At 41.2% G+C, this 22,101-nt stretch overlaps 1 protein-coding gene across 1 annotated transcript; it reads left to right on the plus strand.

Annotated features, from left to right (window-relative positions):
• The first annotated feature begins 6,304 nt into the window (after window positions 1-6,304).
• Window positions 6,305-18,487, plus strand: CRABP1 (cellular retinoic acid binding protein 1). The gene is made up of 4 exons (XM_035336320.1): window positions 6,305-6,462; window positions 6,587-6,765; window positions 9,616-9,729; window positions 18,164-18,487. Exons 1-4 carry the CDS (start codon window positions 6,393-6,395, stop codon window positions 18,212-18,214), a joined length of 414 nt encoding a protein of 137 aa, XP_035192211.1. The 5' UTR covers window positions 6,305-6,392; the 3' UTR covers window positions 18,215-18,487.
• The last annotated feature ends 3,614 nt before the right edge of the window (window positions 18,488-22,101 follow it).

The raw sequence follows: 22,101 nt of genomic DNA on the forward strand, positions 1-22,101 counted from the left end.
AGATAGGCTGATGAAAAACCTTTGAAAGCGTATTTGGAATTCTAAATTGAATTAACAGATGAGATTCCTATTTCCTGGTTCTAATTTACATGGAATGCTAAATACTGCATTTTGCCACGAAAGGGAAAACGAATTTTCTTCATCTTTTTGTCTGCCAGATGTAGTGGAAAGCTTTTGAATTTAACATACACACAAAGGTCAGGGCACAAGAGTAAAACCTAGGATTGTGCAAATGGTATGGCCCCTATAGCTTCAGGACATGGCCCTTTTGGGAGTTCAGTCCAGACCTAAATGAGAATATACTCCTTTGAATTCAGTCATTCTTCTTCTGGACATGTGGAAAAAATAACATGGTCCTCTATCCCTGGGGACAAAGATCCTTTAAGAGTCTCCAATATCTAAGGTAATCCATGCATCAGCTTGGTCCATCTGCCTGAGTAAGTAAGTCTTAATAGACCTGGGTCATCTTCAGAGAGGAGCTGACACAGGTTGATTGCTTTTATATTGACGGCTTTATTGATGCCTTTTGTTCACACAAAAGAGAATTGCAGAGCTCCTGAAAGCCTCTGTGAAAATCACTGATTTCTAATTTAATGATAACCCTTTCATGAGAAAGAAACAACTTTTCTGCATTAGTGATTGTGGGGAATGTTCCCAATTTAACAACCACATTTCAACAATGTCAAATGTGGAATATCAAATCAAGGCTGCATAGCATGCAGAGCACTGCTCTCACTTTTCAACACCCCTCAGTTATTCGTCATGGGCACACAGGAAAACTACCAGGCATAGCTCAAAGGAAAGGTTGGGTTTTGAGAGTAGCTTTATCAACATTTCTATCTGTTGCCTGACTTAAGTACACATTCAGAGGCTTCTCTTTAAAACATCGTATGAGGTATTAATTTAAAAGCCTCCGACAGGGGAACAGTAACTTTGTTCCTCACTGTTGAGCATGCCTACAGAAGCTTAGAGCAAGCAAGCTTGGCGAAAGCTTGCTTTTCTTTCTTAGAGAGTGATGCAGACCAGTGTGATCTGACCTTGGGAGCCCAGGAGGGAGATTTGGGCTTCAGCAGCCTCTGCCTCAGGTCCTCTGCTTCCCTAGCCTAGGTCACCCGTGAGCAAGTACAAGTGACTCTAGTGCTTAAAGAGTTCTTCATCATCTTATCTGGGGTGAAGGTACTTGTCTGGACAGAACCAGGCCCCAAATCAGTTGAAACAGTCTGAATAGACTATTCTGTGTAGCTCTCTCCAACAAAGAATATGCTGGAGAAAGAGAAGAGAAGGCCAGAGTCTTATTTCCTAGTTTGTCATTCAGAGAGCCACTCTTGATTCACAGATCCACATAAAATCCATTTAAGCATGCATAAGGCTCATCACAGAGGAGGACTTTCAGTGCCAGGCCATTCTCATGAGTCACGGGTTCTGAAATGCAATTTTTTTTTTTTTTTTCTTGAAACACATTATTTTACCCAACAAAACATGAAAGCTCCTTTTAATCATGTGAATAGATTTTTTTCCTGTTCATACAAGACTATTTTAAACTTGGGAGATTGTTAATGTCCCTTCTAAACTGTTCCCTTCTGCCATGTTGCTTTATCTGAAGCTAGGAGGCTGGGGACTGATATCTCCTTTGCAGCAGTGAAGCCACATGCAGAGTCTGACTTTTGGGAAACAAGAACTGAAGTCTTGTGCTCAAGTCAGCTGTTGATAGCTGGACCATTTAGACAGAAGGTAATGTCACTTACGGTCGGAACACACTCAGTCAGTGCTCAAATTCTGTGCATGTCGGTTAAAAGGTCCAACTACTGAAAATCTGTATCAGATGTTTGTTATTCGGAATGACCCTTCTGCATAAAGATTTGGCCGTTTGTAAGCAGGTTTCCAAAGCAGTGATTTAAACTATTACAGATAGAATATTAGTCTGAGACTGAGTCATCTTGATCTTCCTCCCCACTGATATTGGTGATACTGCCTCAAGAAAACATGCCCGTGAGCACCTCTAAACCACAGCTCATACTTACTGTGTTACTGTTGTTGCTACCGCGCATTGCTGGATCCGAATCAAATTGCTCAGTGGTCTGCAGAATTAATGTGCAAGTGAAGAGACAATCAAACTCTGTATGCAGAGTAAGAGCAGAAAATTACACATTAGTTAATGAAACTTTCTCAATTTTATTGTATTCTCATAGCAGTTCATTAAAGAGATAGAAAAGGCAGGTGGCCAGCTTGAAACCTGAATGTGGGAGATGACACAGATCAATTAGTGCCTCTTGAAAGGGATTATCATAGGGAAGGAATTAAGGTAATATTTATTTTTCTTAATGCACGTGAGAGTGGCAGACACTTTGCTGCCCATCTTTAACAATATGAGTATTCATTTATGTTCCTGTGTGTTAGGTCCCAAAACCCCAAAGGGTAACTTGGGACTGGAAATCCCTCCAGCACTTCAGCTTGGGAACAGTGGGTATTCTTTTAACTGTTAATGAGAGCGCAGTAGACAATGCAACACTGCAGAAATGCTTTTTATTCTGCATACATCTGTATTACATTTCACCTATTGTCATGCCAGAGGCTCATGGTAAATTAATTTGGCAGATAAATTTATGACGGCAATTTGCCTTCCAGTTGTATAATTTATTCATGTCAGAAATAATTCATTATATTATCCTCTAAACCATTCTTTTTTTGGAGGTACCACCTTAGTAAATAAAATTTATTGTTTACCCTGAGCCTTGTGTGACTTCACAGTGGTCAGTCAATAACCTCAAGGGGATAGTTTTGGTCACATTACTGGTCACTTATTTGGATGGATGATGGAGTACCCTGGTCCCATCTGTACATATATTACTTTCTTTTGTCTTAGGGGCACTGCTGGAAAGATTAATTAGGTCCATCTGTGGGGAAAGATCAGCCTTAGGGGATTCAGGTAAATAAAATAAATGCCAAGGGGAAAAAACTGCTGAAGGGGTTGTTTTGGAAATCAAACTGTTTGCCATATATGAATGGGGAAATTAAATACAGAAGGAGGCTGAAAGAAAAGTAAAACTACTTTGTAGTCTGGGTTATTTCAGCATGACCTGATAAACATCTCCTATTGCTGCTGTGCTAGGATAAGGATCTGTGATGAGGGGTAAAGTCCAATGACAATATTCTCAGCTACGGTAAATCAGTATAGCTGATCTCAGCAGAACTACCCTCACCTTACAGTAGAGATTTGAGTTGTATCTGCCACAGTGATATTATTTCTCTCCTTCATTTGAGTGATCCAAGACATGAAATAAGCTGATCCTGATTCTCATTGTTCCCTCTTATTTATTTATTTATTTATTTATTTATTTATTTATTGTAATGGTGCTAGATTCTGTATGGCTTTTACATCCCACGTCCATTTTCTTTTCCTTTCTCTTGCCTTCCTTTAAACTTCTTGCCATATTTTCTTCCTTATCTTTTTCTTCCTTTTTTTCCCAACAAGTCCAGCATGCAGATTAGTCTAGCAGCATTGAGCTAGCTGATATATGATCACAGCTTGTAAAATAGAAACTCAGCTCTCAGTGACTTTTATATCCTTATTATTATATGCATAGTTAATTGGTGTAACTGGTACATAAGATGTGAAATTTATTGCAAGTTATATCTCATTCTGTTGCCTTATCAGTCTAAGGGAGGACTTGTACACCACAATGAAAGGGGATTACAATCCCAATGTTTTCATAAGACAGGAAATGGAAAAGAAAAAAGAAAAAAAAAAAAAAAACACTCATTTTTCTCACTGAATTTTACCTGTCTTAAGGGCCTGGAATGTAAGAGTTGTTTTGCTTTTAAACTTTTGTTGAAGTGAAGTTAGATTCTTTATGAGATTGTAATTCAACTGCTGCTGATGGTTAAATGAATTGGTAAAGACAGAGGAATGGGAGGACATTTTTGAGATAGAAAGGGAAAACATGTATGATTTAAAAGGAAAGAGAAGACGCCTACAGGAAGGCTACATGGAAGAATGTAGCTCAGAGGGCAAGGGGGAAATGGCTGTAGGTGATCAATTCAATTTCTGTATACATATGAAGCACTTTGGGTGAGAAGGAAGGCGTGTGCTCTGGAAACACATGTGCCTGTCTCCAGCCCTGTGCTCGTAGCACTGGCAGAGACCAGTCTCAGAGGGACAGTTCCTGGGGGGGTTGAACTTTGACGTCTAATTCTAAAGAGCTGGTGAGCCCAGTCTACACCACTTGAGGGAAACTTGCTCTATGTATAGATGAGGTGTGAAAGTGTACACGTGGCCAGACAAAGCCAATTCAACACCCAAGAGTGTATCAGAGGGTTTGTTTTAGAAACTGTACTGTATAGGTGGATTGGTACCGCGCTGCCTGGAGAAAAGATTATCGTCTGAATGAAAATGTAGTTCAATATCTGTGTATTTGGGTTGCATAGCTCTGTGCACTGCCCTTGCAGAAGAGAGCCTTTATCACCCATAGACACTTGTTACTTCAGCTTGCTGCACTCTCTAGATGAAGGGTATTTTGAGGGCTCTTTCCTGGTCAGCATGAAATAGGTCAATGGCCACAGTCCCAGCCAGAAAACACAGTCCTCCATCTGAGGAACACACATGGAGTGTGAGATGCCAGCTACTGGGAACAGGGTGTTCCACCTACGGGAACACTTCTGGTTCCAGCAGTGGTGCAGCAAATAAAAGAATACTAGTGGATCTTAGGTGGTCCTTTGAAGACCAGCATGCCCCCACCTTAACATTTGCTGGGCCAATTTGTTTTCTCCAGTAGAGATAGATGGCTCCTTACAGTTTACACCGCACATGTTTATTATCATGAAGCCATTGTTCTGCAGAGGCCGTACCGCTCCCACTGTGTGTACATGTTCTGTGCGCTTCTGGGAGCAAGCCTGGCCTGTGGCAGTATGAATCCGGCGGTGCAGCTGGGAAGCTGAAACTGAGGGACTGAGCGGGGTTCTTCTTCTCTGCGTCACGGCAAAACACAGACTTGGTACAGGCTCCTCGGGCCTGTGGCTTTTTGTTCATAAGATTTGAGCCTACCTGCAAGAGGGTTGTGATCTGTGTGTGATCTGTGTGTCCATTTTGTGTCTTCTTCCCCAGATGTTTGATTTGGTAGTGGTGGGTTTTGTGCTTTATTTGCGCTTTATTTTATTTATTTATTTATTTATTTAATGAGGTGACTGGGAACCTTAAAATATTTCAGAAGGGGATTCATTCTCTTGTCATTTGCTAAAAGCTGAAAAATGCTTTGCATTTTTTTTTAATTTCCTACAGAAAACATGTTATTGAAAACAGATACTCCCCACTGAAATTTTTGTTTCTTGGAAAAAAAAAAAAAAATCCATCAGAATATTTCAGATAAAGAACCATGCCAGGTCTCCAGGGTATGCTAAAAAGACAGGAGAAAAGAATCGGTAGAAAAAGGGGGACTGTTAGCAGAGAAAGGTTTTGTTCTGCCCTATGGTCCTGCCTCACGGCTCTTCTTTACTTGAGTAAAACTTTTGCTGGGGTGACAAATGGAGGAAGAGGAGAATGCTGCCTAGCCTATGGCTGAAGTAACTCCTAGATCTGTACATTTTCCAGGAGTTAACACATTTTATACATACCTCAAGCAACCAACTTGTCCATTTTACAGAGCGACTAACAAGTCGCTCAGAGAGACTAACAAGTCGCTACTGAGAGACTAACAAGTGAAGGATGGTTGTGAACGTACCACGAAGCTGGCTCAGCAGAGCTTTTCCTATAATTACAATACATCTGGCTCTGGTCTGAGTGGGGAATTACAGACCTCTGAGTGTCTGGAGTATTTCCTTATGCACAACAGCAGCAGAAAAACTCCGTCTGCCTTAACCCGCCGAATCCTGCTCCCCTTCAATTAACCGTGTGGGTAAATCGGCTGCAGCTTCAGTCCAGCATCGCGGACCTGACACCGGGATACTCGAAGCCAGACACTGGAGGAGGTGGTGACAACCGGGCGAGGCGCAGAGGCGCTCTCCTCCGTAGCACACCGCTGGTCATTGCAGCAAGCGGGGAGCACCTCGGGGAGCTTCCCCAGGAGCCTCGGTAAGGAGCCGTGGGGTGCTTTCCAGCCGGGCAGCCCCCCCCCCCCCCCCCCCCCGCGGCTGCCCCCCCCCAGCCTCCACCAGGCGCGGGACGATCGTTCCTCCCCTTCCCGGGGAGCCCCGGCAGGGCAGGGGGGTGGCGCTGGCTGGGGGCTGCGGGGCCGGGCCGGGCCGGGGGGGCTGCCCCTGCCGGGGGCCGGGCCGGGGGCCGGGGGGGTGTGCCCCGTTGTGCTGCCGCCGCCGCGGCCCGCCCCGCTCACAAGGTGCCCGTGCCGCAGCCCGAGCAGCAGCTCCGCGTCCCCGCCGCCGTCCGCAGCGCCCGCCCCGCCATGCCCAACTTCGCCGGCACTTGGAAGATGAGGAGCAGCGAGAATTTCGACGAGCTCCTCAAGGCGCTGGGTGAGCCGGGGAACGGGACGGGGCCGCGTCCCCGGGGGAGGGGGGCAACGGGCAGCCGCGCTCCGGTGCCCGGTGCTGGGCGAGCTGGCGGCTTCAGGCTCTGCTTCATCTCCTCTCCGCCCAGGTGTCAATGCCATGCTCAGGAAGGTGGCGGTGGCTGCCGCTTCCAAACCCCACGTGGAGATCCGCCAGGACGGGGATCAGTTCTACATTAAAACTTCCACCACTGTCCGCACGACTGAGATCAACTTCAAAATCGGAGAGAGCTTCGAGGAGGAGACGGTGGATGGCCGAAAGTGCAGGGTAGGAGGAAAGCAAGCGCGCACGTGTGTGTGTGCATGTGGGGTGTATGTGTGCACGCTTACGGACACACAGTTGCAGCCCTAGCCATGAGGGATGCTGTGCCCATCCAGCTGCATTACCAATCTCTTCTTAGATAGGACAAACAAACCTGGTGCCAACGTCTCCAAACAGTGGCATCGCTGTCTTCCACCCACTTCATCCCAGAAAACACTTGGGGGGGAGGAGGGGGAGGGACGTTTATTGGTGGTCGCAGCACCCTTTTTCCCTCTTCCAACATTCTCTCTCATGCAGGACAGGGTAAAACTGAAATCTGAAGGCAATAGAGCATTGCAGGTCCTGAAGGCACAGCTCAGGGATCACCTTGCCAGTTCCTTGGCTGGCAAGGTTTTTTACAGTTTTCTTTGCCTCACTCTCCCTTGGACACCTCAGCTGCAGAGAAGGATCTCCCCAGTCTCCCTCCCTGATGGGAACATGGGGAATGGTGGAGTGAGAGAGACTTCAAGAGTCAGGATTTAGTGCACAAGCCTGACATAACTTTTGTCCTAAAATCAATCGGACATCCTTACAAGCAGTACCACAGACTTGGTAGTTTTGGGCTGGAATCATCTTTCATTCCCTTGTGAGTGCATGTCTTCAGTTTGCTGATCAGATAAATCTTTAACGGTGTAAGACAGACTTTCAGCCAGAGTTATACCAGCCATAATTACACCATCTGCTTGTGCAGAAGTGCATTAGAAGGCATTCACTGGAGTGTTTTGGGTTTGATTCTGAGTGTGTGAGCCCCTGCTCCTCTGCCCTTTGTAACCACTTCTGTGGCTGTGGAGGGGGTATAATAGTGGTGCTGTCAGTCAGCAGCATCTGACACCAGCTTCTTGCTGGTGTAGATACATGGGGTCAGGGGTACTGGAGAACTGGGCTCTAATCATAGCTGTCTTTGAAAAAAGTTAACAAAGACATGCGTTTGTAATCCTTTGCCCAATTGCTTTACTCTCACTGACATTTGTAAGATTGCCTGAGAGAGAAGAATTTGTAAAGAGTACCAGAATGCAGTCCCAGATAAAGAATATGGGTTTTAAAATATGTTGTGATGTTGAAATAATATTCTTGCCAAGCTATAATCTCTTTTGATTCTTGGGCCAGCTTCTGAGACCATTTGAACAATTAAAAATTCAGCATAAACTTGCTATCTTCAGTGCAATTGCTATAAATTTAAACTTACGAAAAAGGGAGGCAGGTCTTGGGAGATGGTGAAGATTTAGAACATCCACTTCATCTCTAGGATGAGTTATCGTATATTTAACCGTATATTTAACAGTTTGTTCAGGAAATGTTGCTGGCTTTGGTAGTTTATCTTGTTCAGCAAAAGTAGTATTTTAGTGTCTTAGTGCATAATGACACACAATAAATGTGACCCGCTTTCTAGCGAAGGATTTATAGCTGCAGATGGAAAAACAATAATTATGGCTGTAAGCTTTGAAAGTTGGAAAAATCTGAAAGAAATGTGTTTTCTGAAGTAGAAAATTTTTTCCATGTGTTGTGAAATTGTTTACAGTCCAGTCTCAGGAATGAGTGGTACAGTTGTGTATATGTAATCAAGATGTGGCCACAGTGCAGAAACTGACAGATAATAAAATAATACTTCAGAATATAATTTGCAATACCTGGCAAAATTGCAGACTGGTGATAGATTGTGATACACTATGGAGTGGAGGGTTTTGTTCTGTCAACTAACTTGATCCATTGTTCAGACAGACAAAGAAGAGTCCTATGCAGTTGCACCGAAAGGCATAGCTTCTATAACTGCCGCTTGAGATAGCTTGTCAGCCAGAAAAAAGTACTGTTTTGAAAAAAAAAATATTTATGAACAGCTATTTCTAAATCAAAGGAGAGGGGTTTTATTTATTTATTTATTTTCCCCTTGCAAAGTCTGGGAAGTGTTAACTTGGATTTATGCATACATATGTGTGCACACAGTATTTGTATATAATCACAGACTAATGAATGTCTCCCATGTGCTAGTTGTAAAGCAATTACTTGCACATTCATTATAGGGCATCCTTCTGCACAGCTGTTCCATTGCACCATAGAATAATAGTTCAATGCTAGAATGAAAAGCAACAGAAAGTCAGGGCTTGCCTATTTGTGAAAGCTAAACAAAATCCTATGTTTTCTTAAATTATTTTTCAGTAGTTTCATAGTCATTATTCAAATGCTTTGAAAAATGCCTGAGGGTATTTCAATCTCCAGACCCACAGCCTTAAAAAAGAAATATTGCAAACAATAGAATGCTAACAAAGTTTCTTTAATTTAGTTGTGATTTATTCTGGTTTGTTAGTACAATATGTGCTTAACATACTGTTAACTTGGCAGAGTGCCATATAGCATGAAAGGTTATAAGAAGCAGATACTGCATTATTTATGACCATAAAATGATACATACGATTCTTGATGCTTTTACACTAAGGGGACGCTGCAGTGGTAAATAACATGTCACATCAAACGTGTACAAAGATGTTTGGGAATCTGAACACTACATCACATTTTTTAAATACTTTTCACCATTAGGCATTTTATAAAAATGGCTTTTCAATTTAGAAACAAATGCTGATCTACATTGAAAAGACACATCTACAATTACTTTGCTGTTAATATATACTTATTTCCAGGAAGCCCACTTACACCTTAATTTTGATTTCACCACTTTCCACCGATGCCTTTTCCCTTTGCCTTTCTCTATGTGTTGCTCCTTTACTGCAGCAATTATTCTCACTACTGCTTATTGCTGTCTCTCTGCCTCATGCTGCTAGAGAATATAATTAATGTTATACCTAATGGTTTTCTTGCCCGCAGAGTTTGGCCACTTGGGAGAATGAAAACAAGATCTATTGCAAACAAACTCTTATTGAGGGAGATGGTCCTAAAACGTACTGGACTCGAGAATTAGCTAATGATGAGCTGATTTTGGTAAGAACCTTGAACCCACTCAATGCATGCACCATATTAACAGCTTTCATTGCTGTGTAGCATGACGTAGTATTTTTCCTTACCCAAATCTGTCTGGAAAACTGCTATTTTCAAAATTCTCTGTAGTATAGTTCACACATCAATCTTTCCTTTCTGTTTGATTTTTTTTAAGAATGAGGGAAAATATATGCAGGTTCTCACTTGCATTTTATTGTTACAGCTTTCACCATACTTTTACTGGTAAAATAATCACAAGTGGGCCACTTCTGCTCCACAATAACGCCGAAGAATTTGCTTGATTTATTGCAGATTTTCTCTGGTGAAAGTGAGATCAAAGCGTTTGACCTCATTTCTGGAGAATCTTCTTCTCCAGAAGGCATGTGTTTAATGTGTTGCTTCTTAAACGCAGTCACATGGTGTATAAGGAGCGATGTGGCATGTTGTTAGTATGCTCTAATCTCATTTTGTTTATGAAGAACACACAGTTACTCCCTTTCTTTGCCACCTTCCACAATTCCTTGATCATCTCTGAATCCAGTTCAGAATTGCCCTCATGAGCTTGTCAGAAATCCACTCATTTGCACGTTTGCTGTCAGCCAACATCCCCCCACTCCTGCGTAACTTTCCATGTGGCAGCAGGGTTGCTTTGAGCATTCTGAGCAGCACCTCTGCAACTGCCTCTCCATTTGTGCCATAAATCATATGCAGTTTCTTTATTTATATTGCACTTATTTCTGTTAGAGTTGAGTTCTCTTTACTATTTCCTCAGTCATCGAATGACTTTAATGAAAAAGTGCCTAGAACTGGATATAGAAAACAGTTTCCGTGGGTTGCAAGTAGCACAGGTCAGCTCGAGTTCAGAATCATTTTATTGCATGTGTTATTACAAGTTAATTCTGGATAAATCAGTAGGTTGAACTCTTGTGCCTCATCAGCTTGGACAGGGAAGACAAGCTGCTGGAGTGACAAGTAAGACATCAAAGCAGAAAGTTTTTATTTCGAACTATCCAACTAACTAAACCTTAAAAAACACTTTAAAAAACAAACACCTTAAAAACACTTTAAAAAACAAAGCACTTTAAAAAACAAACAACCTCACAAATGTTTCTCTAAAGCAGTTGGAGCTCTGTTTTAAAGATTGCATCTAAAACAAAAACAAGACCCAAACCTAACCAAGTATAAATAAAAAGCTTTTAAGGTGTTAATGTTATTCCAGACATCTTGGAACTGTTCACCCACCCCTTATGAGGAGGTGTATGCTGTTAATGAAATCAGACTGGTTTCCTTTGAATTAATACTGTAATTCTGGATTTTTTTTTCTTTTTTTTTTTTCCACTCAACCACTGAAATTCTTTATATTATCCAAAAGGTTTAGGAGGCAAAGTACTTTGATCTCTGCTTCATCTTTATGTATAGTGGAACGAACAAAATGTATTCTCAGCTATAATTTTTCCAGCCTTCTAACAATACAGTTTTGTAGTTTATTACTTAACAAACCAGTGAGGTAGCTGTTAAACTAAGTGAACTATTCGCAAGCAAAGCAGGAAAGCCAGTCGTAATACTACTGCCTCCTGCAATCAGCAACATGAACTTACCCAGATGGTGAAAAGGAATGACGTTGGTTAAGAAACAAGAGCAATTCAAAGATTATAAAGCCTCCAGCCTTTTTTCTTGCATAATAGAGCCTGTTGAGCTTTTTAGAATGAATTGTTTTTCAAATTAGGATATAAATTAGAAAAACTTCCTTCTTATTAAATATTTCAAGTTACAGGAACACAAATATAACTTCTGATAAGTTGTTTTATTGGTTAACTGCCTTGCCACTAAAATATACATGTTACTTTTAATCTGTACATGTCTCGATTCAATTTCCTGCTGTTACATATTGTGTTTGTAAGAAGCTAAATAATATTCCTAATGTTTGTTATTGCAAATAATTTTCTTTATATCACCAATGAAGCCACCTCCTAGAAAAACCTTATTTTTGTTAGGCTAAATTACTAGAAGACCTTGATCCCTTCAATGTAAAATAAACTTTATTTGAATCATTCTTCCAGTGCTTCTATAAGTCCCTCCAATTTATCAATTCACTTTCTAAACTGTGAAAGGTAGAACTGCACATGCTGTTCTGCCAGCAACCACACTAGCGCTTGATGCAATAGTGACTTCATCTCCGCACTCTTAGCTGAAATTCTTCTGATTTATATGCAAATACCTTGTTAATCTTTTTTTTATTTTTATTTTTATTTTCCTGGAAACTCAGGCTTAGCTGATCATGATCCCAAGTGATTTTCCTGGTTTCTGATTCCCCGGACCAATCCCCTTCCCCTTTTCTGCAAGTTAGGACCCTGTTCATTGGTTGCTAAATAGGATTTTACTGTGGCCATTATGAAAACATAGTGTATGTTTCCAAGTGATTGAGATCATTCCTCCTGTTTTTCACCATTTAAAATGATTCTGTGATTCCATTCTTATTTTCTGAAGCATAATGGCCTATTTTATTTTATTAAATATTAGGGCCTGTTTTATTAAATACCAGGTCCTCAAGACAAATTTTCAAGCCCCTTGATGAGAAATTTGATGAGATTGAATGTCCAGATCTTTTAAATGCATGGGTCAACATGTTCAAAATCTTCTGTCACTCTGAAGCTCAGTAATGAGGTTTTCCTGAGAGTTACGATGATAAGTGTGAGGATTCATTTGGAGAACTTAAGATGGACAAAATTAATTCTTCTGGGAGACCTCCTCTTTGGTGGAAGACAGAAAGGAGTTAGGGATGCTGCATTTATTCTCCGTAGCTTCTAATTGTAGAACCCCAGAATATTCCCTCCAGCCTGTTCTTTGGGGCTTTAAAAGCTCAACTACCCAACGAGTTTGACTGAGGTGCATACCTCGACCATGACAGGAAGCAAAGTAGGAATAGGAGCTCTTAGTGGGAAGACTGGGGAATCCCTTTTGATCTCTTGCGTCTCAACCATGTTTGGATTTTTCATCACTCCAGTGAAGAAAGGTTCAGCTTGGATTTTTATTTTATTATTATATGTCATGCTTGGAAATCTGCCTTGTGTCTGAGTCTGCAGCCCCTCATTTATGTCTTACTTCATCCAAACTAAGATCACGGTGAGAAGAGATCTTGTCTTTGTCTTCCTCCCTTTTCTCCTTCCATCATCCTAGCTTGTTTAGGGTTCTTTAGGATCTGAAATTCACTCTCCTGCAGTTTTGCTGCCCATATCAGTTCAAATGTTTAATGGTTCCCATCTTCACACTTTTCAAACCTTCCTACTTACCTAAGAAATACTTTCTGGTCCTTCACTTTTCCTGAGATACTTTGGTAAACTTTCCACATTTCTATTCTGGCAAAACTCCCTAAATAAGCAGAAGGAAACCACATTCCTGTGAACTTCTAGATGTCTGCAGCTGGAAAAATGTCCTTTATGGAGCAGAGCCTGTGATGCAGCAGTTCAGAAACTCTGTAAGGCTGATACTTTTCACACTCTCTGCTCCTGCTTCTCCAGCCAAATAAATCTTTCAAGAAGTCCTGTCTCCTTCCTAGCTATTACATGCATTTGCAGAGGAAATCAATAAAACTCATATACCATGTGCAAAAAGTTGCAAGAAGGAATCTAAACTGTGTTAGAATGAGGCATTAATGGGAAATAGGCTTGGGGCAACAGGCAGGGGGTGAGGAATGAGTTTTACTCTGCTAATAGTGGCTGTATAAACCTTGGAGGTTTGCCACATAATTTTTGATCTAATGCACCACATTGCTTAGGGGGTCCATTAAATTATGACATTTCCCTAGTGGAAAGATAGATTTTTCTTTCCAACACAGCATGTTAAATAAAATGCATTTATTAATCCATATTTAAAAAAAAAATCAGTGTTGAATTGTCATGACTACCACAGAGCTAAAATAGAAACCTTATTACTATGTAATTATTGATCTTTTTTTCATCCTGGCAGAAGAAGTTCCTTGTGTTCTTCAAAGATACACCCTTGGAGCAATATGATGGTCTTCCGTGGCACCTCTGTTCCTCTGATACACAGATGCTGGGAACAAACTATTTAGTTAGCGAAGGTTTTCTTTACCTTCAGGTGCTAGTTCAGTTTGCCTTTAGTTCTTCTTAGTTCCTTGCAGCATGGAGAGTGAGATTCCTCTTTCTAGTAGCATAAATAATATTTGGCTCACAATATGGCATATTTATGTCTAAAGTCCCATTAGAAAAGAGACCTTTCAGCTAAGTGAGGGATTCAGGACTGAGCTCTGCTTTATAAAAAAGGTGCTGCAAATGTGCTAGAACATTGCAACTACTTTAATCAGTGCTGTTAATTATAATCTCGTCTGATGCACTTGCTGAGATTTCAGCATTTCTGATTTTCAGAAGTACTGAATAATCTAGATTTAAAAAAATTACATGGAATATGTAAGCAAATGAGGGTGGAAAGGATAGATCCCCATCAAAGTCCACATCTGTTTGTCTTGACTATATTCTTGAGTCAGCATATCCTTGTTTACAACTCCACTCAGAAGCCATTTGGATTAGAGTTTGGGCAATCAAAATTGGAATCTAATACAAAAGTACATTTTACATTTACTTGTCTGAAAATTAAGATCTAGTATTTAGGCTGCTGTAACATGCTTTTTCATCCCTTAACTTTGCTTTTATAGTCTGTAGCATTTTTACTCTTGCTGTGTGTTTTTGTCAAGGACATTAATGAGCTATCAATCACTTGGGTAAGTCAGAAGAACAAAAGGTCTGCTCTTACAAAGTTACAGGATACTGCTTCCGAATGTTTGCTATTCAAATGAGAAACATCTATATATTCTGATGTTATCTGCCTTGCTGCTTTCATAGCTGCTCATGCCCCTGTAGAAGTTTAATCTATAAAACAAATATTTTAAAGTGGATGGTTACTGAAGAGGGGCTTTAAAAACAGCCTCAGACCCCATTTTGCACAGTTGATGTATCACACAGGGGTTCTCAGAATCAATTATAGCAAGGGTCAAAGATCAGAACATTAAGGGGGCAGGGGGGTTCAGGCATGGTTTATATCCTCCTTTCCCTTCCCAGAAAAATCATGACATAGTTGATTAAAACTGGTGAACTGTGGAACTTAGATGAGTGAGTGAACATTTTTTAAATGATATTGCTGTCTTCTAAAATTAAACATAGCAGGTGAGAAAAGTCAATGAGGATTAGGAAAGATATTTTGCAGCTAAATGCTGAGATTTGTGATGTACCTAAACTTTGTACAGAACAGTGATAAACTACCTAAGCATTTAACTTTTCTATACTTCTTGAAGAGTGATAATAGAATCATAGAATGGTTTGGATTGGAAGAGACCTTAAAGATGATGTAGTTCCCACCCCCCTGCCATGGGCAGGGATGCCACCCATTAGATCAGTGTATTTAAGTGATCTTAAATTCAGTCAGTTAAAAAAGGAGGAGGGTCACCTCATATACAAGTCAGTATGGGGGTTGTAAAGTAGTGTCTCTGCTTTACAGGATACACGTGTACACATGGAAGTCTGCATGTGGATCCATGCAAAGCCTTTTCTGAGGCTGGAAAAATACTTCTCATTTAAGTAGTATCATCTTCTCCATTTATTTGCTGATGTCTTCTGCCTTCCTTTTGAGAGTTGGCTCTGCAGGTTGGTCAGTCACGAGCAGATAATGGGATTTTTGCATACAGTGGCAGAAGTGATCTTGGCCAGTGATTGTTTCAGTGAGTTTTCCTGATTATACTGTTCCACTTATCACAAAGGCTCCTCAGCAAATGTTTATTAAGAAGGCCTTAAAAAAGCATTTTAGTCATACAATTATATACTACTGCCCTGTAATTTTCATTTTATCTCTAATGATGTCAGTTGTCATCAGATCTTGAGTGAACTGAGAAAGGGTAGTTTGCTGGATTATCCCCTTGTGCAGGGCTTTCTTTGCAGTGTGCATTTGGACTCTTTTAGCCACAGATTATGTCAAGCTAAGTGAAGAAAACTCTTCTGTAATTTGCAGTCATTGCACATTAAAAACCCTACTTTAGATTTGGATAGAAGCCTGATCTTGTAGCAATTTGTAAATATGTGGGTCCTTTGCAAGCTGGTGGGAGTGTGGTGTTTGAAAATCCTGCATCTTCTTGTTAGATTTAATTCAGCTTGGTAGGTTGCACCGTTTGGAGTTGCAACTTCACCCCTGAGTAGCCAGGATTGTTCTCCCTCTTTATTAAAAAGTTCTACTCCTCTGAGTCATGGGAACCCCTAAAGTCTGCTTGTTCTGACAGGTACTCGTGCTTTTTGCCAGTCTAGAATTAGAACCTTAAACTGCTCCATCCTACCCCTGAATACAAGGATTTAAGTGTGAAGGATATAAGAGTAACAACCTTTTGATTTGGATCTTCCCTTGAGCTTGGGCCCAGCTGTATTGCTTCTGCAATTAACCACAAGAAAAGGAATGCAGCACGTTTGAACGTGTTCCTCTTTGCTTGGTTCAGCAGCATGTAGTGGAGTTTTATCAACATTACTAGTAAGTTACAGTAAGGTAGGGGAACACCTTTTACCTAAGTCCACATTTAAACCATGTACATAACAACAACAATCACAGCCATTTCTTTATGTGCTTCAGCATGGAAGTAAGAGCAGCAGGGACCAAAATTTCAGTGTGCTTAGCAGAGCCTGAATGTACCACAGAAGACTATCACTGTCAGTGACCTTCTAGTCTATGCAGACAATCTAAAGTCCTGCATGGTCTTGATTCTGACTTCCTTTCTCTGGCAGAGCTCCTGCTGAAGCAATTTCACATTTGTGTATAATTTTGGAAATACTGAAGGAAGCCATAGGGGTGTTTGCAACTGGTGCTGCAGGCAGTAGGAAACTAGCCGCATCCTTGAATATTCCTCTTCAGACATTTTTATGTTTAAGTTAAAAATGTTTGTAACGATAGATAGATAAACTCTTTTTATGCATAAAAGCAAAGCCTACATCTTTGTCATTTCTTACCATCCAAAATTTTAACAGGCATTTTTCTTGAGTAAAGTGAACAAAATACATGCCATAAGCGGTTTTAAAGCCAAATCCTTTCAAAATGATGTTGGCCAAAGCAAGCATAGGAAGCGTTAAAACAAATAAAGTCCAGCTGAATTTTCATAACACACCAGGGTAGGTCTTAATTATATTTCCAGTGAGACCTTGGCAGTTATTGCAGCCAAGCACCCCACCTCACAGCTCATTAGTAGTGAGCTTGAAACTGTCCATGTCAGTGTAGCTGGACATCTACTGTGCCTGTAGTCAGTATTTCCTCATTCTTGCACACGTACTTCCTTTACATTTAATTGCTTACTTCAGTTTTAGCCTGCCAGACTTGAAATCACGTACAAACACTTTGGGTTTAGGTAGCTTTCTCAGGCAGCTGCCACAGTCTCTCTCATGCCTAAAGGCCCTGATAATCTCTACTGCAATATTGCTGTCATTGAATTGCCTTTTACTTGCAGGACTAGAAGGTGATTTGAAAGCAAGCAAGCAAGCAAACAAATATGAACCAACAACACCAAAACCAACTCAGGTTTCAGATACATACGAAACCCTATTTCAGTCAGTATAACATGATATAAGACCAACTCTAGGTACCTGGAAAATCAAGGCACTCTGAGGTACTGAATCTGGCATGAGAAATGGGATGTTAATGGGCCATTATATTAAGTCAGTGACTCTCAGATGTGTAGTGATCAAATATTTACGAGATATCATAGTTTTTTCCTCACGTGAAATGAGTTTGATCTCCACTACATTTTTTTCCATTATGCAACCTCATTTCAGACTCTTTCTGTAGTTAACTAATTCACTGCTTAAGGTCAACATATCCTGAAAGAAGTCTGTGATTGACACTGTCCACATGACAGCTTGGGAGTGAAGGTTTCAATATCCTAGTACAGTGTGTCAACATCTTGCAGCATTATGCTCACAGATTATACATACACACTCACCAACTCTTCAACATTGCTCCACTGACTTCATTTGAATTACTCTGATTTATACCTGCAAATACTAGAAAGACGTTTTGAACATGCCATCTGATCTGAATTCCACCCCCACCATTTCCAGTTCAAAGTGTTGCAAATGTGTCTAAATATAACAGCACTACATTCCAAATTGTCTTTCTTTTCTCATGTTTATTTATAAACGCATGCCATGGAACTATAGAAAAAGGGAATTTCTGGGTCATTTATCATTCTGACAAAATTCATGGTGCCTGGGAAAGAAGGTCACCTACAGTGCATTCCTCTTCCAAAATGACTCCTTTCTTTGCTCTCATCTGTCAAAAGGCATAGGAAATTGCATTTCTGCTGTAGGACTAGCTACTATAGTAAAAGTAACATTAAAAATGGTGTTAAGCATTTGCTGGTTCTATCTCTTCTGATTGATTTCTGTTTCTTTTCCAGACCTTCGGTGCTGATGATGTTGTGTGCACGAGAATTTATGTAAGAGAGTAAAAAAATCCATTTACTTGTCATCTGGGATGAAGTGGAGAACTGTGAAAAGCCCCAGTGTAATGAGTATCCATGTGTGCTGTTACTAATGCGGTGTTGTATGTGACCGTGTGTGTTATATATGAATCCATATCCTGTTAAGTGTATTTCACTTTATTTTTCATCACAGACACTACTCCTCATTTTTATGCCATCATTTTTTTGTGTCTGCTTTGTATTCTGTAGTTGTCGTTTGCTATGGTTTCATCTATTATTAAACGTATTGGGCATAACTCAGAGCTGATTTGGGGTGTTTTTAATAGAAAACCCAGAAGTGCTTTGATTAGGATTGAAACACTTTTTAACCTCTCTTGAAGTCAATGTGGAGTTTCACTGCTGTTGGCTAGACGTTTGCAAGGCCCTTTGCGGAGCTGCAAGCTGCTTTCTCAAACTGGGATCTCTGCCTCTCCTTTTTTCTGACCTGTCTCCTTTGGAGAGTCACTGAGGAACAATTCCTATGATTGCTGGGGCTGTGATTCAACGGAACCAGACAAGGAGATCTCATTGCCCTCTTTCCAGCTGCATCTGTGAAGAATGACCGAGTAGAGCAACCATTTTTCTTTTTGAATTGTCATTGGTTCGCTTTCTGGGTGGAAACACTCATTAACCAAATACAAAACCCAGCTGTATCTACAGGACAAATAACATTGTGATCATGACTAATACTTATTGTCATCACACCCAAGCACCTCAGACCTGGTTAGAGAGCCAGCAGAATCTGGTAGACTTTACTTATTTCAGTCACAAAAAATTAATTCTGGGGAAAGCTGCTTTTCTCTTACCTTCTCACCTATGATGGGGAAAACAACTGAGTAAATTCACAAAGCAGGGACATAGCTCAGTAATGAAAGAAACACCAAATTTAACATACTTATTCTGGCACAAAGTTCCAGCCACTGCACTATCAAATGTTAGATTCAATTTGAACAGACATTCCTATGATGAACCAAGAACTTTCCTGTTCTTCAGTGTGTGAAATATCGAGCGATATTTTAGTGCTAGGAGCACTACTTCATTCTGTGCAGTCTCCAAGCTTATCTGACAATTTTTTATCTTTGCAAAATCATTTATCAGCTTTGCATTACCCAATCATAGCAGATTTTGAAGATGTTCAGAGTTAGCAGAGTGTATGTCCTGTTCACTGGGCTGTACTCAATATTCATAACAGAAAAATAGGTCCAAATCTTGACATCTGTGGCAAAAAAATGACTTTGTCTCTTCATAGCTATGCAGAAGAATCCCCTTAACGTGATTCTTAAACTGCTGTGGAGAAAATAGCCACCTGTTCTACACATCACACAGTGAGATACAGCAGCACAACAGGAGAGAAGCAGGATGTTTTCTGTCTCCTCTGCTCTCTGACAAGTCACACCTTCATCCAGGCTCAGCATTCAAGATGGTTCAAGTTCAAGATTATTCAAATTCACATATTGCAGTTGAAGAGAGGGATCTTTTCCTTCCACACTCTAACCTTAAGCCAAGCCCCATTTTCACAATCTTGGTTCAGTTGGTACCAATTATACTGCGTGTCAGCTTGCACTGAAGCATCAACTGAAATGAGTTCACTTTGGTTTGGATTTAGGTCATGCTGCCCACTGATGAGAATGAAACCATAAGGGGAGAAAACAGCGATCTATCTTTATTTTTTATCTTCTTTTAAGATACAAATTGTAATTTTTCCCCACATAAATTCCATTTAAGGAGTATTTGGACCTGCTTGTGCAATCAGCTATACCAAAGGGACTCCACAAAAAGTGCCAGGCAGAACAAGCTCAAAGCGTCTCAGTGATGTGGACAAAACTGTGTATTGCCACATCAAGGCTGAGAAGAAAACAGCACTGTGTTGTAGAGCATGCTGGCTCATGCCATATCTCTGCATCAGCAGGAGCCTGCCAACACTGTAGGGTGGGTGCTTTGCTTCCAACTCCTCACTCTGGGGTGGGTGAAAAGGTGGACGGTGGATGTGAAGGCTGGTACAAGCAAGAGGGGGCAAGTACCAGAGTCAAAGCTGGTAGGTTCAGGACTCTTTTGCCTTCCCAGAAAATTGGCAACTACCTTTTCTGCCTGTATCTAAAGTAGCCCTCGTGTACAGTCTGTGAGGACTCAGCAAAGTATTGGTATGAAACTCACACTGTCTAGAGCATGTGAGTGCACTTAATGGAAGCAGTGATGTCTATGTCTCATTTCTAGGAAGAATCATGCTAAGCTGTCATGCTGCTCCAGCAAATATCCTTCAGAAAGCTTTGCCATCAATTGGAAAATACCAACATAGGTTTCCATCCAGTTGGCAACTGCTGTCCATGCAGTAAAGCACGAGCTGTGAAACTGGGTTGTAGAGGTTATGATTAAAAACAGACTCTTGAGATATGAGCTGCTCAGCGTAACTGGGAACTTTCCTCTTCCAGGATTTAAACTGTTCCCCCAAGCTTTGTTTACAGTCTGGCAAGAAAGAAGTTCCTTTCTGTAGTAATTTCAGTGTGGAACCTTCACCACTTGATTACCTTTCATGGAGTTACATTAGAGTTACTGGTGCATGGGTAAATTTGTATGAACAGAGACTAGAATTGGTCCAGAGTTAGTTTTATGGCTCATTCTTGAAACTCTGCAAAGGCCAAATTGCATTTTGTGAGTCCTCCTGGATTTTAAAGCTCTTCAAATCTAGGCACACAAGGATTTGGAATGATTTTGCTGGCCAAAAGCCTTGCAGTCATCTCCTGCCCTTTCTTTCTTTGCTGAGATTAGGCCCCTTGGGAAACATGGGAGTTGAGCAATGCCAGGGTGGCCAACAGAGACAGTTTTATACACTTTTTGGGGAAAAAAAAAAAAAAAAAAAAAAGAATTCTCTCCAGATGAGGTGATGGAAGCAGAGTGGAGTGACTGTAGCCAGCATCCACAAAAGCTTGGTGTCACAGTGTCTGAGTGTTAAACAGTTGCTTAGCAGAGTAGGATCCTCAGAGCTTCAGGTGGCCGTTCTGTGCACATGGGAGCGAGGGACTTCTATAGGCAATGATGCCAGGACAATGGAGCACCTAAGGGTTACACAGAGGGTTTGTTGACTACTTGATATCACTTGGATACCTGAAAAAGGCCCACGGCATTTATGGATACTGTTTTCCACATCTAGATCAGACTCTCTACATCTTTAGGCTTTTAATCAAGCATGTGATGGAGCAAGCGTAGGGCCTGCTCACAGCGGTGTGTATCAGCAAGCAAGCTGTGCTCCTCCAGAGATGCAGAAACTTCCTTCCCCTCGTGCTGCTGTGTTCTAGATAGCGCGTTGGCACTCGGCCTGGAGGCACCCGGTGGTTACAGGCATGTGCTGACAAACGGCTCACCTCCGTCCAGCTGGTGGCTGCTCAGTCACTGTACAGAAGCCACTCGCTGCACATCTGCCGTCTTGCATGTCTCTCTGCCCAAGGAGCTTGACTTCCAAGGTCTGCTGGTGGCCAGTCGTGATGGCCAAATGCCCTTAGGGCTTTGTTGCAGTGAACCGTACAAGTGAGTGTGTTCAGCAGCTCTTCTCCATCATTTTATTCCATGCTATTATTTATGGTTAAGAGTATTTCTCCACACAAAGCCGGCAGGTTACAGATAACTAAGAAGGTGGGAAGACTTCCTCCCTGGAAGACACTAAAATAGAAATGCCTTGACTTCAGTTGTCTCAGCAGTCCTGCTGGCTTAAGGGGCCAAGGGAGTATTCCATTGCCTAACCATAGGTGCCTGTAGCTGTGTTAGATAACCTCTGTATCCACAAGATCTGCACCAGGCTAGCGTATAACACAGGCCGTGCATGAGATCTGTGCCTTTTTTAGGAGAGGCAGGAGCAGACTGGGGACAAAACCTGAGAGCAT

The sequence above is a fragment of the Oxyura jamaicensis genome, chromosome 10, assembly GCF_011077185.1.
Source record: "Oxyura jamaicensis isolate SHBP4307 breed ruddy duck chromosome 10, BPBGC_Ojam_1.0, whole genome shotgun sequence".
Classification (NCBI taxonomy): Eukaryota; Metazoa; Chordata; class Aves; order Anseriformes; family Anatidae; genus Oxyura; species Oxyura jamaicensis.